Raw genomic sequence first — 18,504 nt, 5'->3', positions numbered from 1 at the left:
ACTTGCATCTTCGCCAAAATGACGCCTTCTTTTACGCATGCCCATTAATAGAGCTTATAGATTACTAATAGATCGAGATTAAGCCTATGCGCATTTGCCACAACAAGACAAAAAATACGGCTAAATATATTTGTTAAGGCCAGCTCAATTTTTGTCAAGGTCGCTGAGATGTAAATAGGGTTAGAGCACGCGATTGTTGGCGAGACTGTAGGCTAGGGCTAGGGAAAGCATTGGGGCTAAGTCCAGGGTTAGGTAGAGGGATTAGGGCTAGCCCTTTACATCTCGTGAGTAATGACGAAAAATTGAGCTGGCCTTATCATTTAATATTAGCACTAATCAAAAAATATTGACTATTAAAACCAGGGCCCTGTTTCTCGAAATCTTAACCAAACATAAAATCCAATTTTAGTAGATACTTCAATTTAGATTGGCTAAGCACTATAATCAATCTAATATTATCCAATCAAATTACTAAAATTTGGATTTTATCTTAGTTAAAATTTGATATCCCTTTAAAAGAAAAACTAAAGAAAACAAAACCCAAAAAAACAAAAAAACAAGACAAGCACATAGCAGGTATATAATGAAACATAATTGCTATTAAAAGTTTTTAGCAGCTGAAATGGTTTTAGTTCTAATAATTGGAGATTAGACTTGTTAACTGCTATTGAAAATAATTACTGCGGATTATATATGCTTTCGACTTCATATTTTTTTAATTTGTTTCTGAATTTCAGTTCATAATTAGCGCTTGGACTATGATTCACAGGTTAGACAAGGAAGAAGGACTGTTCACGTGAAAAATAGGCATACGAGCAGTGACATTGTACGTCTTTTTGGTAAAATTAATAATCGTATGACGCCGTATGTACGAGACAATAGGAGATCGCCTTTGGTGGATAATTTTTATAAAGATAGTCTGGCTTTTATTTTAGTTAAAAGGAAATGAAATTAAATATGGTTTAAGGTCTAGTCCACTGCTCTGCATGAAACAGGTCAATGAGAGAGAGAGAGAGAGAGAGAGAAATGGGGTTTAACGTCCACGCGACACAACTAGGTCATTTCGGGACTATAAACATGGTTTAATTTTATTTCAATAATTCGCTTGGGCATAGGGGTCTTTAGCAGTGGGAGGAAACCGGAGGACCCGGAGAAAACCCACGAGGTTGGCCAGGCAACCCTACTCCTTGTCACGTACAACCGGGGATTCGAAACCACGCCAGTCGACTCTGACAGACTTTCTGATACAGCGCGCGCACGCTAACCATTCAGCCATCCAACCCCCTACAGGTCAATGAAGACGGACATACGCTAGTATAGCGTTCTGTTGTACATGTACATAGATTTTTGTCCGTCCCATCCAAACGACTAGACGATGTTGGAATTCGTGATAACAGTGGGCGATAGCGCCGCTTTCCGGTCAAAATATCCCTAAAAGCACAATACATGCGCCCGTCTTGATAGCTCAGTTGCTGCAGAAAAGTGGGACATATTAAACCTTATTTCATATCATTACGGATACATTACTTGAGATAGTGTACTTACTCAACTCGCTGACATGATGCATTATTAATCCTGCTTTGAATCATAATAAAAATAGAATTCCATCGAATGAAAAATGGAATGAAATGGGGTTTAACGCCCTACTATAATTCTACTCCACCCGGGCTAATGACGGCACGACCGTCGAATGAGAAAAAAAAACGTCTTCTGCATATCGTAACAAGAAAATGTAGAACACACATCTCAACCAAAGGTAGGCATTTTCATTCTTTAATCCGATCGACATGTCTGAATTGGCCATTTTGATGTTTGGCGAAGTGATCGACAAGGAGAAATTCCAACCGCTTGGAAGATGACAATGTTTCTAATGGTAATTGTTTTAAATATTGATTTATCACTTCCGATATGTCATAGAAATCTAGTCATACAACAGTAAATATGGGGAACGGACATTTCAATTTTCATTTAAAAATTATATAAAATGTGTTTTCATTCCTTCTGTTTTATAATTAGATTACACTTCTTTTTTTTTTCATTCATTTCCCCACAAAATTCTGTAACAGATCTGCACCTAAAGGGGGTGAACACAAGAAAATCTGAATAAATTTGTTGAAATTATTTATTATATAATTATATATATACTGGATTGTCCTATTAACTGAACTCGCAATGAGTGGATCACCGGTAATTAACAGTTTTAATTTCTGTAAATATATAAATAAATAAATAAATTTATTTACCCAGCAGGTCTGAGTATTAGAGTATACAAGCTTTTTAAAAAAGGATTTTTATTTGTAATTATGACTTATCAAAGTAATTCATCATTATGTGTCTGGCCCATGACCCAGTAGTCTATGTAGACTTACTACTGCATGTATTAATAAATCTACGATGACGTCACCTTGAGCGCACGCACTATCATAACTGTCGGACGATTTGGTATCCATACGCATACACAAATAATAAATCCTAAGACAAATCCATGATTTATGCACATGTTAAACATAGTGGTTATATGTACAGACAAAAGTTGCAACTAGTGTAGTGCATGATTCTTCGACAATATTTACAGAAATAAGGAACTATTTTTGACGAGTAACTACATCCTCTTAGTGCATAAATTAGCTACCAGAAGAAAGAGGGTGGTTCTGCGAATTTTTCTGTTGTTTTACTGATAACAATATTGTTTTCTCTTTTGATATCGTGGTTAATCCAACGCTTAGGGTCTATTCTTTCGTTGGTAAGTAAAAATAATGTGGGTTTTGTAGATATTTTGCCCAAATTAGAATCAATTTTATGATTTTTCTTGCGGAATTGATGGACAAAATGGCTGACGGTTTTGTCACCTTTCCTTGTTTACATCGTAAAAAAATCCAAAATAACACCCTTTTGATCTTGTGATTTGCTTTAAGAAGTAGTATAATCTCATCTTTTCGTTAATTGGTATTACATATCTTCGTTGGCAGTCGCTGGGAATTGGTAACGGGCTCAGGGCGCATTTTTTTGAAGCGACATACTTGACTGACTAGAGAGACGTAGTGAAATTTGACAGTCAGGATGACACTTCCATTTTTAGTACATTGTATTAGTTGGTGAATCGGTTATATTGTGATAGAGACAGAGGTCATATTCTGAGAATTTTTTATCAAGATCACCTCTTTTCAGAAGTCTTAAATTGTAATTTATGGTAGGTCTGGCATGTTATTTATTTTTTTTTTTTTAACCAGGATGATTTATTGATCTTTATTTGTAGTACGATATGTAGATTTGATCAGACCCCAGTAGGAGAAAAGATTTATAAGATTTCTGTGGGTTGAGATTTGTGTTACAGTTATTACTTTTTTATTTTCTTAAGAAATGCATAATTGTAAAAAAAGCTGACATACATGTAGGCAGCTAGTGTAATTACATGTGTACTAAAAGCCTGCTTGGAACTTGTGAAAGAAGTGTAAGCTTACATATTGAGCACTGACACCAGTGGAGTCTTGTCAGACAATAGAAAGCCTGTACAGATTTTTGAATATTTTACCATCGAATGAACGGTGCTTTTTTTTTCACAGATATAAAACATAATCCAGTTTTTTTATGTTTAAATAATAAAATCCAGATAGGCCTACATTAAGGGGGGTGGGGGAGGTTTGGCATTGCCTCTCTATGATTGTGGTAGGGAAGAGATTACATATTATGTGTAATATCAAAATCCTGGTTGTTATCGAATGAAGTTTCGTACCATACTTAAATAATGCTGTGTTGATCTTGTTTTATTATGTTTATATAATAAAATTCTGGTACATAAAGGGGATTTGGGGGGGGGGGGGGGGGCACTGTCATCTCTATGATGGTGGTCGGGAAGGTGTTACATGTAATATCAAAATGCTGGTGTTATTAAATGAAGGTCTGTGCCATACTTAAATCTTGATCTTGTTTCTGAAATGAAATTTTGTGTGGGCAACAGCACTATGGTCTACTCATACAAAAATATATCGAATTCCAACTGCCTAGGGATCTTTTACTTGCACACCTTGGATTTTCATCACATCCGGCTTAATTTTCTTGGCCAATGCAGGGATCGAACATGTGACCTCCAAGCCAGTGAGCCAGCGTCATAACCACTTAGCTACCATGGCTCCATCTAGTTTCTGAGAATAGATGGTCAAATATATACATATCTAGGTCAACATACCCCAACATGGGTGTCAAGTTTTGATCTAGCAGGTCTTGGTAAATGTGACTGTGGATAAACATGTTTTTACTGGACAGCCGTTGCATGTTTCATGTATTGTTGTTCAATGATGGCGCATGGAATATGCTTTGACAGCATGCACTTAAAATTAACTGACTGAAGCCTTTCAGCTTGTGAGTATTTGATGTGCCAAAAATACAGTAGGAGCTTGCATACAACTAAAACTGTGTGAAGACCCTACAGATTACGTGTTAATGAAACCTCTAGGCACCCTGGGGTACATGTAACTAAGTTCAGTGATCTTGAAATTTTCAGATTAGAGATACCTTCCCACATACAAACTGGGTGATTTGATGATATATTTGGACTAAAAACATATTCAAACTAGTTAATCTATCAAAATTTTGCTTCAGTTCAAATGCTTCTCAAAATGTATTTGCGAGGAAATACCCCAAGCTATACCAATTTATTAAAAGTAGTCTTGTTTGTGTCACACGACTTGGCTGTCACGGTACCTAGCAACAGGTGCGAAACCAGAGGAGAATTCATGGCATATAAAAGACGATTAAACATGCATTATGCAAGAGCTAAATCTGCCTATTGCAGGATTTTCTTTAGGCCTGAAATGTTATCTAAATTATTAATTAGACATTAATTAACTTATCCAGACCAATGTCAAGGCTACAGTAGTTTGCGTTATTTACTGGATTAGGATCCCTTTTGCTGCTCAACTTTCATTCATGATTTAATCATGAAATGGATAATCGAGATTATGATTTTTATCTTACCAACTTTAGTAATGATGATCGAGGCTAGGCCGAAAATTCAATCGCTGAAATCTGGATTCAGAGTGGATCAATTTCAGCAAATTCCCTTTACAATAACTAGAGTTCAACTATTATAGTGAGAAGTGCCAGCTCTTTATCTTATCTCCCATAATGTATCTTTAAGTCTCTTTCTTTTTTTCCTAGTCTGCTCACCATCAAGTTTATCCAACATATCAAACGCTCCCTAACGCTGAGTGATCAGACAATCTTCGCATGCAACCTTTGACGTCACTCGAGCAGACAGTTAGTCCTGAATCGTCAGGCTGCCAATTAGTGACACCCTCTCATTTTTGTCCTGTGCGCGCTCGATGGGTGTATTTTTAGGAATTCAGTTTTTACCTAGTAAGATCTGGTGTTTCAACTTTCCATACTTTTCTTTGGGAAATAACCAGTGTTAACCACCCGATAAATACTTTTGTGGGAAAGTATCTTGAACTTAGAATTTGTTCATAAAATTTATGATTTCGTCAACAGACACCGTATCTCTTTTTTTTTTTTATTTGTTTTACATACATTGTGCATGTATTGTGAATGGTGTACACCCGTAGATGCCGACAGTGCAACAGACATTTAGAAATAACCATGATTCTTTTATACAAAGACTTGTATATGTAAAGGAGTCATCTGAGATGCAAGTTTATGTTACTGATTATAATTTTAGTCTTTGTAAAATTTAAAACCTTTATCCTAGGCTTCTGTATCTACAGTACATGTACAGAACAAATGCATTGAACCAAAAACACCAACTGCAGGGTATTATTTTCACCTACATGTAGATTTGCAGTCAGCAACTGTTAAATTTAAGGCGACATTGCCATGATTTTCTGACTTGAAAATACTTGACAAAGTCTGTGACAGTTGCCTTGCATCATGTGTGTTCAGACTTAGTGATAATAATAATAGTGTCACAATTTACTTTTTAATTTACCAGTACTATAAACCAGGGTTTGCACTTCTGTAATGCAAGTAAGCATGCCAAGTTTCGTGTCCATCGTTATTTAATCAGCAGAGACTTTTGGTTTTTCGAAGAGCATTGCCCCTCAAGAACAACCAGATGAGTATCACATGGGGAACATTTCAGGTCCATTAAGGGACTGCTGTACATTATTATATATTAGATTTAAAATACAATTCATCTATTGTTACTGGGGACTATAGGTTCAATTATTTTGTATAGGGATGGCAGTCGATATTGCTTTCAAGTATCGATAATCGCCGACATTCTGCGAATCTATAATATTGGCAAATTATTTTTACTTAAAATTTGTTTTAAAAACATTGATACATGTGTAATTATTTTTACTTACAATTTGTTTTGAAAACATTGATACATTTGTAATTTGTATATGAATAAAATATTATATGTGAGTTTATGGTGTAATATTATGTATACATGTAGAATTTATTTCATTGATTGACAATAAAATAATAGTATTCCATACCAAAACCAAGATGTCAAAACTCAATCGACTTCATTTGGAAGACAGAACGGTCTCCTCTTAACATATCTTTACTGCTTACCGGTATGACCAGAACAATGATATATGACTAAAATGTAGTTATTTCAATTTGAAACAGATTCCACATCCGGTTCACAGCAACAATTTATTTCTTGTAGTCATTTCTGATGCGCACAAAATCAGTTTCACAGCAACAATTTTTTTCTGCAGTAATTTATGATGCGCATAGAATCTGGATCACATCAACAATTTATTTCTCTCAGTGATTTCTGATGCACACAAAATGTTACATAGTGGCTTAATTCATGGTCACTATGAGATCTATATAATTTTAATATTCCACTATACATTATGTATTGATTATTTTTTTGATCTCATCATAAGCAGCCGACAGTTATTAGTGCTGGTACTTTTGCTCTGTGACACTGGCATCTCATGTGAAAAACTAAACTTGTATAATTACAGTTACCGAGCTAGCCCCAATCGTGCATGGCAAAGAATACTGTTATAAAGATATCTTTTATGGATTTCTTTTCACAAGTGACTGCCTATAATTGTGCGATTATCGATATTTTAAATCTGTATCAATTTTCAAAACTCTTTACCAACGATTATCTGAAATATCACTATTTTCTACCAGCCCTAATATTGTCTAGTTGGATGGGACCTTCAGGGTGTAAAATATTTGCCCTTTGTGTTGTGGTTGCGAATGTAAACAAGCTGTAATCTGATTTGTTTGTGTGAACTCTTTACTTCTAAGCCCAAGGCAGTATCATTTCATTTTGTTAAGAAAAAAAAAAATCTCTGTTTTTTGTCCCTTAAATGTATATCAGATTATATCTTGAACTTTTACACATATCTTGAAACAAAAGGAAATAACTTAAATTTGCTGCAGACTACCATTTCTATATTTTAGTAATCAAAAATGAAATTGGGGATGAAATGATTCTGACAGGTTTTCTTTTTTTTTTCAGGTATTGATTGTGGTCTAATTGACATTTCATAACACACAAAAGCCATACCAGCCATGGCTAACAGAGGGGCCGGAGCTCAACGACCAAATGGGGCAACACAAGGAAAAATATGCCAGTTCAAATTAGTTTTATTGGGTGAATCAGCTGTAGGAAAGTCAAGTTTGGTTTTACGATTTGTAAAAGGGCAATTTCATGAATATCAAGAATCTACTATAGGAGGTAAGCACATTTGATAACTGTTCAGATTTGGGTTTAATAATAATATGCACTGTTATAGGGATCACAGAAAAGGGTTGGATAGTCTTTTTGTGTGTGCTTTAGATCATAAGGTCTTACTGAATCAAGTGGTGTATTTTCAATCCTACACTTGCACTTGACAAGGAGTGGGTTTTCTCAGGGTTCCCCTAACTGCTAAAGACCCCTATGAACAAAATTTATGAAATATGACTGTACCATAGGTTAGTCCCGAAATGACCTAATTTGTGTTGAGTGATGGGTAAACCCTATTTCTCCCTCACTTAATGCAGGAGAACAGCACACAATATTGTTGAGGCTTGAAATTGACATTTGTAAATGTTGTTGACACTCTTTTGACCTTTCACTCCAAGTGTGTTCAAAGCATCTTTTTGTAATACTTGGCAAGCTAGGTGAACTTGTCTGAAATAGAATATAATGTCAATAGTTTTAGAATGACAAATAATCAACCATATGTATGACATCTTGTATTACATACTGTGTGGATGACATCTTGTATTACATACTGTGTGGATGACATCTTGTATTACATGTACCGTACCTACATCCAGATAAATGATACTTTAAACACTGTTGAGTTTTAATCGACAAAACATTCTCTTTTTTTTCCCTTATTGAATGATGATTTTGATTTATGCATTTTGAATATTCATGGATATTTAATTTTATTCCAGCTGCATTTTTGACACAGACAGTTTGTCTTGATGACACAACAGTGAAATTTGAAATCTGGGACACTGCTGGTCAGGAGAGATATCACAGTCTAGCACCTATGTATTATAGAGGAGCCCAGGCTGCTATAGTTGTATACGATATTACTAATCAGGTAATAATACTTATTAACTGAAAGCTCATATTCATATACTGATCATATTCCCGAAGCAATGGCCCGAGAAATCCCTCTCTGGCCATTGCTGGATTGGCTTCTGATACTTAAGCTTTTGAGGGAGTGTGTCTATTCTTCCTGTTGAAAAATCAAATCTATCCCAAGTACAGCAACATGACAGCCCTTCGTTTAATCTGGGGTCTTCCCTAGAACTTTGACAGTGATTTAAGGTATTAAAAATGATGAAAGTATTGTTCATCTTCAAGGAGTATTGTTTACATTGTATCTGTGTTGGTAGCCTCGTTTGTCACACAATTATTTTTTCTGCAATATTCTGCTATGCATTGGTTAATTGGGCATAATAAAATCGTGAGTCATGACGTAATGTTATGTAAACATATTTGGTCCAATTTGGAGCTATTTTTAAAGCATAATGATATTGTTGTGCAGTTAGCTATTGGTTGTTAATCGTACTATTGACCAGGTATAATTTGGAACAAAAATTTGCTTCCATTACAGCAGTGTTAAGTGTTATTAGCTCTAATCAAACGAAACACTGCGAGGAGTATGTATATTGATGTGCCCACCAGGGTTGGGTAGTTGTGTGGTCTGACATGATAAGGTCTGTCATTGTGCTGGATGGGTGATTTCTATCCCAAGTTTGCACAACCATGTGGGTTTACAAGCAAGCGAAGTAAGAAAAGAAACTCTACCATATGTTAGTTCATGTGGAATGGATGTTATATGCCCACTTATAATATTGTTCATTGAATCATACAGAAAACATTGTTTAGGACCTGTTTGTTAATTTTGTGTCAAGCTTAGATTTGTAATGCCAAATAACATCCTGCTCAACAAAGGACACAACCATGGTTTCCAACTCGGGTCATATATTCCGGTTAAGTTTGTTTGTCTAAAATATTTGACTAAATTTGCTCAGATTTATTTACAGTTGTTTCGATTCCCAGGTTGTATGTGACAAGGAGTAGGGTCGCTTGTCCATCCTTGTGGGTTTTCTTCCAGTCCTCCGGTTTCCCCCCACTGCTAAAGACCCCTACGCACAAACCATATGTTTGTCCCGAAATGACCTAGTTTGTGTCGAGTGGACGTTAAACCTCATTTCTCTCTCTCTCTCTCTCTCTTTCTTTCTCTAGATTAATTTACATGTATAGACTGTAACATTAGTATGTTTTATTTCTGCGTTTTGCAGAAATTATCTTTCCATTTACCTATTTTCTGTTTTAATACATCTACATGGAAATATGGTTATAAACTTGTATTGTCATCACCCCTCATTCTCCTGAGACTATTGATTATGGAAGGTTTTTTAAAGGAGTCTGATAATCCTCCATCCATGGTTGTAATTCTCATGATCTTCTTGACTTGTTTTCATCTTTCAGGACACATTTGGTCGTGCCAAAACCTGGGTAAAAGAATTACAGCGACAAGCTAGTCCCAATATAGTTATAGCACTAGCTGGGAATAAAGCTGATCTGGCTAATAAACGAATGGTAGAATATGAAGTAAGTACTAAAACTAATGGTGTTTTCAATACAAAACTTAAATCACACAGCCATGTGTTACACTGTCTGCTAAATAGTACCAAAGAGAATTACTTGCAATGACCTTCATGATGTCCACAGATTCTTTGCTTCAGGTTGTGTTTCGAAATGGACTGAAAAATAGACTTCTCCAGGAACTCGATGTGACTTCAATATAATACACTTTTCTTCTAAAATACATTTTATATCTAACACAGATACATAAGCACAAGTCTAATAAAATAAGAAATATATATATATATTGGTACATTGTATCTTTCAACCCTTTCAGCTCACCCTTACAAGAGCAACTAAATCTTAAAAATGCTACATTCTACAACCTGCCTCTCTAGAAATGATAATGAGTTTGCCCAATATTTCGCTTGTTGTGTTTTACTACTGATAACCCAGAGATAGCAATTTATTAATTATTTGATTGGTTAAATGCAAAGAGTTGTCCAATGGAAAAGATATATAATCAATATATATTTCCACATTTGGAAACTATGTCCGGTATGTTCTTTAGGTCGGTCACCGGGAACTGAATCTACATAAATAAGCTAAATAACTGGTTGATAGATATATCTGCAACATATCCTATTTTAATCATAATTGAAACACCTTAAATACATATATCGGCATAACAGAGAGATTAAAGGATGGAGCTGCGGTGGGTCAGTTGCTAAGGTGATGGCTTCATAACCAGGAAATCTTGGGTTTGATCCCAGTGTTAGCTGAGAAAAGTAACCTGGCATTTAACTGTGTGGTTATCCCTTGGATGCTGGATGGAGGGCAAGGAACAGTGTCTAATTGTTTGGATGGGACGAAAAACAGAGGTGCCATGTACACATGGACCATCGCATCAAAGAAGCGATACATGTAGTGTCGCTGTTGGGGCAAAATTTTCCTCATAGCTCACTGCATGGCATATGACCCTTGTCATTAAGCTCTGTTGGTGTAGGATGTTAAGCCCCATTTCTTTGGTGTATTAAGTAAATTCAACAATATATTATTTTTACAGGAAGCTCAAGCATATGCAGAAGAAAATAGTTTGCTTTTTATGGAAACGTCAGCGAAAACAGCGATGAATGTCAATGATATATTTTTGGCTATAGGTATGTTATTCTTAATATTGTTTATTTCGGTATATCAGTGTGGTTAGAATGCTGGAATGTTCATAACTTGAAAGTGACGAGGAGTAGGGATGCCTGTCAAACCTTATGTGTTTTCGCGCAATTGAATTATTCAAATAAAATTGGTCCATGTTAGTTCCGAAATTACCTAGTTTATGTTGAATGGGCCTTAAATCCCTTTTCTCTCTCTCTCTTTCTCTCTTTCTCTCTCTCTCTCTCTCTCATTTGTTGCTTTCGGAAAAATCTTTTTGGCATTGTATTGAGTGGGTTGACTTGTCAAATGAATGTATATATTGCAATCTCTTTTCAAAAAGCATGGTTATGGTTTTGATGGAAATTAAAAGTTGAGTCATATTATTAAAGGGAGATAATGCTTAGTCACTTAAACATGCATTATGCAAGAGCAAAATCTGCTTATTACAAGTCTTTCTTTAGGCCTGAAATGTTATCTAAATTATCAATTAGGCATTAATTAACTTATTCAGACCATAATAAACTCTCGATGTCAAGGCCAGCCTTCGATGTTGGCTGGATTAGATTCCTATATGCCGCTAATGGCCGTTGATAATTAAATCAGAAAAAGTGGATAATCGAGACTATGCTGTTTATAAAATGATTTTAGTAATGATGACCGAGACTATGCAAAAATTTCACCAACTTCTTTCTCGGCTCATAGTGGATCAATTTGACTGAAATTTTCAGCAAATTACCTTTACACAATCTAGTTTTTAACTATTATAGCGAGAACTGCCATCTCTTTATCTTATCTCCCATAAGGCTACACAAAATAAATGTCTTGTTTCTCGGGCAACTGACAGCTGAAACTGTAGGGGGGGACGGCAGTTTATTTTTTTTTTTTACCTCATTTCTGGCTAGAGGATGGTGCAAAATAAAATTTGGCTATTGTTGAAAATTGTTGGGGCGGGAGGGCGGCCTTGTATTTTTTTTTTTTTTAATGAGAAAGTCATTACTTGTCTACAGTTTTGCTTTCAGTTATATATTATACATACTTAGAACATAAACCCAAAAATCAAGTCTACTCAAACACTGAACACTGACTGTAATGAAAATAATTTTCCATATTTAATTCACGTAATGTAGCTTACTAATGGTAATGGTGACAACTATAATTGAAATTGGTTTAAAATAAAATTCCATACGACTATTAATAGCCGTCCATAATAACGACAATATTTTAAAGAGTAAGCCACTGTCAGCATGTGTATCAAAAATAATCATCACGGTAAACGACACTTAGATCTAAATCTAGTATCGCTGGTTTATAATGATTGACCTAATTCCAACCAATGCATGTCACGTGTCATCGGGATTCGGGAAATGACTGTTTCTCAGGATATTCGGTGTGTTTCTCAGGATATTCGGTGTTCTATCTGGGGTTTATATCGAATGACTATTTAAATTTAACTAACAACTGGTCAGTAAAACCATCAAATGTGTAATCCAATTATTATTTTCCGGATTATCAAAACTACCGTTAAATGTGCTAATGACCCAGATTCTGACTAAGGTATGGTGACTATCATCGTATCGTATTCGTAGCCACAAGTTATAATAATTAACCTGTTCTACGATTCATTGTTTTATAAGTAGGATTTTTTCAAACAAGGACCGACTGAAGCCGGCAATAATGAGCCGATTAAGATCGAATGATTGAAATACAATGCATTGTTGTCAATGACTTTCGGTGTTTAACACAAATCAAATTCTAGTTCACAAGGGGAGGTAATTAAAATCATGTGATACAAAAATGGAGGTTCTTTCGATATCAATAAAAAAAGACCCGTAAATGAGCGTTTACATCTAAATCAGTTTAATACATTTGAATGGATATTCACGTATGGGGCATGTAGATACATGCGGCATATTCTTTTTATGACTTGCTTAACGATGTTCGGGCGGGCGTTACATATTTTTTATTTTTCATCAAGACTAATAAATAGGCCGCACGCGCAACCAATTTTACGTGCGGGCGGTGCCCGAGAAACAACTTATTTTATTTGTGTTGCCTAATGTATCTTTAATATTTCACCTCCTTTTTGATTGAACCTCTATAAAATAATGACTCCCGTAGAGAGGTATGCCTTTCTTAATATACACATGAAAAGAAAGATGGGGCAATTTATGTTGATGTCTTATTTTATGATTCTCTCTTCTCCTTCAGCCAAGAAATTACCTAAAAATGAAAGTGGGGGAGCAGCCCAACAAAGACAAGCGGGTGTACGATTGAACAGTGAACAAAATCAACAATCTGAAGGAGGAAGCTGTTGTAGCAAGTAACAAGGCCTGTTTTAAGTGGCTCATTTTGTCATGTGAACAGACATTAGTCCAATCAGAGACCTTTTCACAAAAAAAAATCTATTGTGATGAACTACTACTACTACTGTTCTTGGGAGTTTAATTAATCACAGCATATATTTCAATAACAGAAGATAATGAAACTCGACATTGAAGTTGGAAAGACTTGAGAGAATAGATATATTCACAGATCTATATTAAAAAAAACTATATTCTAGTTATATTTTGGTGGACAATACTTTTGTTCTTAGTTGTTATTACAATGTATCCGAAACACTAGCCCTGTACACTTTGAAAAAATACTCTTAAGACAAACACAGTCGGACAAAACCTAGGGTTGGGCATTATACCGGTTTTTTTCGGTATATCGTGATAAAATCATTGACGATTTTATCATATCGGACTTATTTAAAAATATCGAGAATCCAGTATATCGTGATACCGGTAACCAAAATTATTGCGATATGATAATTATCGTGTTTCAAGACAGGTGCAGCTGTAGTGCACAGTACGAAGTCTAAATGGCAATGCTGAGGTCACGATTTATACAAGAACTCGTAATCGAGGAACACTTGTTTGGCAAGGTCATGGTTGGACAGTATTTAATCCAGTCGCAACTGTCACTGCCTTGTAGATCATTTATCATGTTATTTGGGAAATTATTATCACGATAATTTTTTCATTATCGCCCACTCCTAACAGAACCTAGTTGTGGACAAAATTCAGCAGTGGTAGACAGTCAAAAATATTAAAAGCACACCCTTCCTCATACACCATACCACTCCTGCTTCCAATTAAATCCATTTTAGAATAACTAGATTTATTATCTGATAAGTGCAGATTTCTTTCTCTTGGTAGTGAAATGCTATGCTAAATGCATGCAATTGACTGTGGTCTTCTAAAATTTGGTTGATCCTGCCTCGTACATTACACCAGTCAATACACAATATAAGAGGGCAGACTTTGGCTAGAATTTGCAACATGATAAATTTTAAGAGTATTTTTTCATGGTCCTACCTATATGATTAGCAAAATAAATAACCAAGATGTTCTTTAATACCATTTTTTATGGCCATGGGGCGGGGAATTTATATTTTTTGTTTATCTGATGCTTGTTATGTAAATGATGTTAAGAGGTATGCAAATCTAGTATGTGTATTATCAATGTTTGTTTCTGTATGTGGTTTATCTAGATGTATATCTAGATATGTTTTATTTATATTATAGGCTCTATAACTACCTAGCTTCTTCACATTATTCAGATTTTTCACAATTTCAAAAAGCAGACATCCAATACTTTTATAACTTTTCGAAAAATAAATGAAATGAAAAGAAATGGGGTTTAAGGTCCTACATTTCGGCTGTGCCTCGGCTATCGAAGACCGGTCAAAAAAAAAATATGAAAATGATAAATTGAATTGTTAGGAATCGTGTTGTAAGTTGTTTAGCTGAACCCAGTTAAAGGCTATTGTAGGAACTAGGGCTTTGATTTTCAATCACTTGTGTTGTACCATTAAATCCAGACCCACAAACGATAAAGAGAGAGAGAAAAATAGGGTTTAACGTCCACTTGAAACAAACTAGGTCATTTTGGGACTAACATGGTTCAATTTTTTTTCAATAATTTGCTAGCGCATAGGGGTCTTTAGCAATGAAAGGAAACCAGAAGACCCGAAGAAAACCCACAAGGTTGGACAGTCTACCCTACTCCTCGTGGCGTATAAGCAGGGATTCAAAACCCTCGGCACTTGACTAAATAACAGACCTTGTGATCAAACGCTCACAATTTAGTAGGATTTAACATTTCTCGTCAGTTGGTACATCTTTGTTAAACGAATCTTGGGTGATATTGTCTGAATGATGAAACCTAAACAGAGTCCTGGTTAAGGCTATGATGTTCATATCGGATGTCAGATGCATTGGATATTTGCTTTTGCTGAGATGCTGCTTGTGGTTCATTGTTTTCTTGTTGATAATAATGTTTGTGATTAGTAATCAGATTTCATGGAAATAAAATTGAAACTTGATAGGAATTTGTTCCATGAGCACTGTTGATTGTACATAGATGTAATAAATTTTGTGAATAGTTGTTATGGCAAATAAGAAAATACTTTAACTTAGAAATGAAATGAAAATCTTTTTGTCCATATTATCAATTAAGTGTTGTATTTGAGGTCGAGAGTTTAAAATGTACGTAGAACCGACTCCTGCAATTTCACAAAATACTACGATTCTTTTTGTCCTAGTTTCAAATTGTCATTCCAAATCAGAATTTCTTCAGAATATGGCTTGAAGAATTAAAAAAAAAAAGATTGATATCCAAAATAGATTTTGAATATAATATTTCATCAAAAAAATAATCTCTAAAAATCTGTATTAGGAAGCATATAATATATTATACCCCTTATGATGCAAAATGTTTGAAATATCTCAAATTAAATATAGAACGCTTGCTTTGTTATCGTTCATAAGCAATGTTTGATACTGTATTAATTACTTGCATTATTCATTGAGTTTTTGGATGTTAAGACTATTACTTTGCCATTTCATGATTTGTAAATACCCTAACTTAAGCTCTTAACTGGTATGAAGACAATTGTGTGTCTGTGTGCATGATGACTTAGTATGATGAATTTTTCTAGTGAAAGTATCTGTATCTGTTCATTTGGTGATTTTTGTTATTGATTTCAACTATTTCGTCTTTGAGTGCTCACAATTTAAGATTCCTTCTCCTCACCTTGCTTATATCGAATTTAACAATATATATATATTATGTAATTACATCAGAAATCGCTTTACTGCTTTCAATAATATCCCAACTTTTTTAATTGAGATTTATTTTTTTAAAACATTTTTTTCTAACAGAATTGCTGAAGAGATTTTGTCCGTATGTTGTCTTTGTAAACAATGCTAGAACTTGGTGTGATTGCTTGTTAGAAATTAAAGCTTGATCTGGGGATAGAACATGATTTTTTGTTGAAAAAAACCGTTAACTGATTGTACAGTTCTGTTAGAAAGAGTGTGACATATTTCACCATATTTTTCATCAGCTTTGAATTATAGCCACTTTGACTTGATTATCTTGTGTTGTTTTTTTTTTTTTAAAAAGATAAGCTTTTTATTAAAGTTGAACATGTACATCTAATGTCTAGAACAAAACAGTTATAGAAAAAAGCTAGGATGATTTAACTGTAATAATTCTACCTGACTATAATGCTATGTTTAGAGTATGATCTGCAGTAGAAGTTTTTAATTGTTACAAACATGTAGACAAGGCACATCTTTGTGAAAAATGAACTTTTATGTGATGACAGTTGTTTTTTCTCCTTGTAAACTTCATTTTTAGGAGCTTTTTTTGTTGGTTTTTTATTGTTATGTTGATGTAAGTAACACATTTCATTGTGCTGCCCCCTGGCGGTCATTGTGACTCATTATGGGCAGATAACTTATTAATATGTAAATTTCCTAACAGTTGTAATTTCGAAATTTTGTATATAATTATATATATAAAAATATGTGTAGCTGTATTGGCACTCATGGTGTAGTATTCGTAATTTCGAAATTGTGAAGATGAATTGAGAAAAAAAACTATCTTTGAATTCAGGAGGTCAGGCAGAAACGATATTTAAACAAATTCCACTTTTAAAGAAATATGGGAGTTTGGCTGTAAGGTAGCCATATCTTTTGTAATACAGTACCCCAGTTTGCGTCGTAATAACCAGTATCCCATATTTTCCCAACGTAGTACTAATCTCTATATTTATACATATATACCTTAGCTTAGTTGATTTTAAATCATTTAATTAAATTAATATCATGATAACCGTTTTAAACCTCCCACATAAATAATTAATACCTTTGATTGTTACGGTAATAAGCTCAGACACTTGATGAAACCATGGACCTCTGAACGTTATTGATGCGGTTCATGATTTAAGGGAGTATAGGAAATCTTTTTATGTTTATATTTATGATGTATATAATATATTAATATATAATACATGTATTGTTTCTGCCATGGAAGACATCAGTAATTATTTGATATCACCAGATATTATCCAGATTTTAGGAAAATAAAGAATATATTAAAAACATGGTATTGTTGAATTACAAAAGTTTTCTTTACAGTCTTGAAAATCAACCTCGTGCCTTCTAACCTCATGGGATTTTTCTGTTTCCTACATTGCCATCCCACTGCTAAAGACCCCTATGCCCAAGCCAATTAGGAGGGCTAGATAGTCGAATGGTTTGCGCTTGTGTGTTGTATCCTAAGGTCTGTCATTGAGTCAACTGGCGTGGGTTTGATTCCCCAGCTGTACGTGACGAGGAGTAGGGTCACCTGACCAACCTTGTGGGTTTTCTCCGTGTCCTCCGGTTTCCTTCCACTGCTAAAGACCCCTACGCGCAAACGAATTATTGAAATAAAGTTGAACCATGTTAGTCCTAAGATGACCTAGTTTGTGTGGAATGGATGTTAAACCCCATTTCTCTCTCTCCAAGCCAATCCTTGAAATGAAATTGTACCAGATGTTAGTCTCGAAATGACCCAGATTGAGGCAAGTGGATGTTATGCTTTTGTTTATGGTCCTGAGAATCGGTGATATGTGAATCCTTGGCCAAGTCCAGATGGTAGTAGGCTAGTTCTCTGAACAATAACTAGTACAATTTTGCCATGGTCAGAAAAATGTCCCCAATATAATTTTGCTCCAAATTGGTGTCGGTTATATTGGATATATGGTGGTGGATGGAACTAATTCGGCTTGTGTTTGCCAAACTAATTGGAAATTGTGTGCTGTCAAGAGTCCAATAGAAATCAAACCATGGCAGCCCCCCATAAACTGACTTACGGTACTGTGTTAAAAGAAAAACGGGTTCTTTAATTGACTGTTACATTGGCAGGATAACAGTTTACGATGTTGCTTTATTCTGAACCCAAATTTAGCACGAAATGTGTAAAAGTTCTATCAGTTAGTTTACAAAAGCCAG

The 18,504-nt window shown here is 34.8% G+C and overlaps 1 protein-coding gene across 1 annotated transcript; it reads left to right on the top strand.

Annotated features, from left to right (window-relative positions):
* The first annotated feature begins 2,587 nt into the window (after positions 1-2,587).
* Positions 2,588-17,613, top strand: LOC126832587 (ras-related protein Rab-5B). Its single transcript, XM_050563435.2, has 6 exons — positions 2,588-2,743; positions 7,448-7,666; positions 8,377-8,528; positions 9,929-10,051; positions 11,091-11,184; positions 13,385-17,613. Exons 2-6 carry the CDS (start codon positions 7,501-7,503, stop codon positions 13,498-13,500), a joined length of 651 nt encoding a protein of 216 aa, XP_050419392.1. The 5' UTR covers positions 2,588-2,743; positions 7,448-7,500; the 3' UTR covers positions 13,501-17,613.
* Positions 17,614-18,504: the final 891 nt, after the last annotated feature.

Source organism: Patella vulgata, chromosome 9 (genome assembly GCF_932274485.2).
Source record: "Patella vulgata chromosome 9, xgPatVulg1.2, whole genome shotgun sequence".
Classification (NCBI taxonomy): Eukaryota; Metazoa; Mollusca; class Gastropoda; family Patellidae; genus Patella; species Patella vulgata.
Note: the sequence above shows the minus strand (reverse complement) of the source record. Positions and strands in the feature narration are given on the sequence as shown.

What these genes read in the sequence shown, in the direction of transcription:
- LOC126832587 (XM_050563435.2), top strand. Translation starts at nt 7,501, where the DNA reads ATGGCTAACAGAGGGGCCGGAGCTCAACGACCAAATGGGGCAACACAA. An exon ending in TCAAGAATCTACTATAGGAG is followed by an intron (nt 7,667 to 8,376) that starts GTAAGCACATTT and finishes ATTTTATTCCAG; the next exon opens with CTGCATTTTTGACACAGACA. An exon ending in AACGAATGGTAGAATATGAA is followed by an intron (nt 10,052 to 11,090) that starts GTAAGTACTAAA and finishes TTATTTTTACAG; the next exon opens with GAAGCTCAAGCATATGCAGA.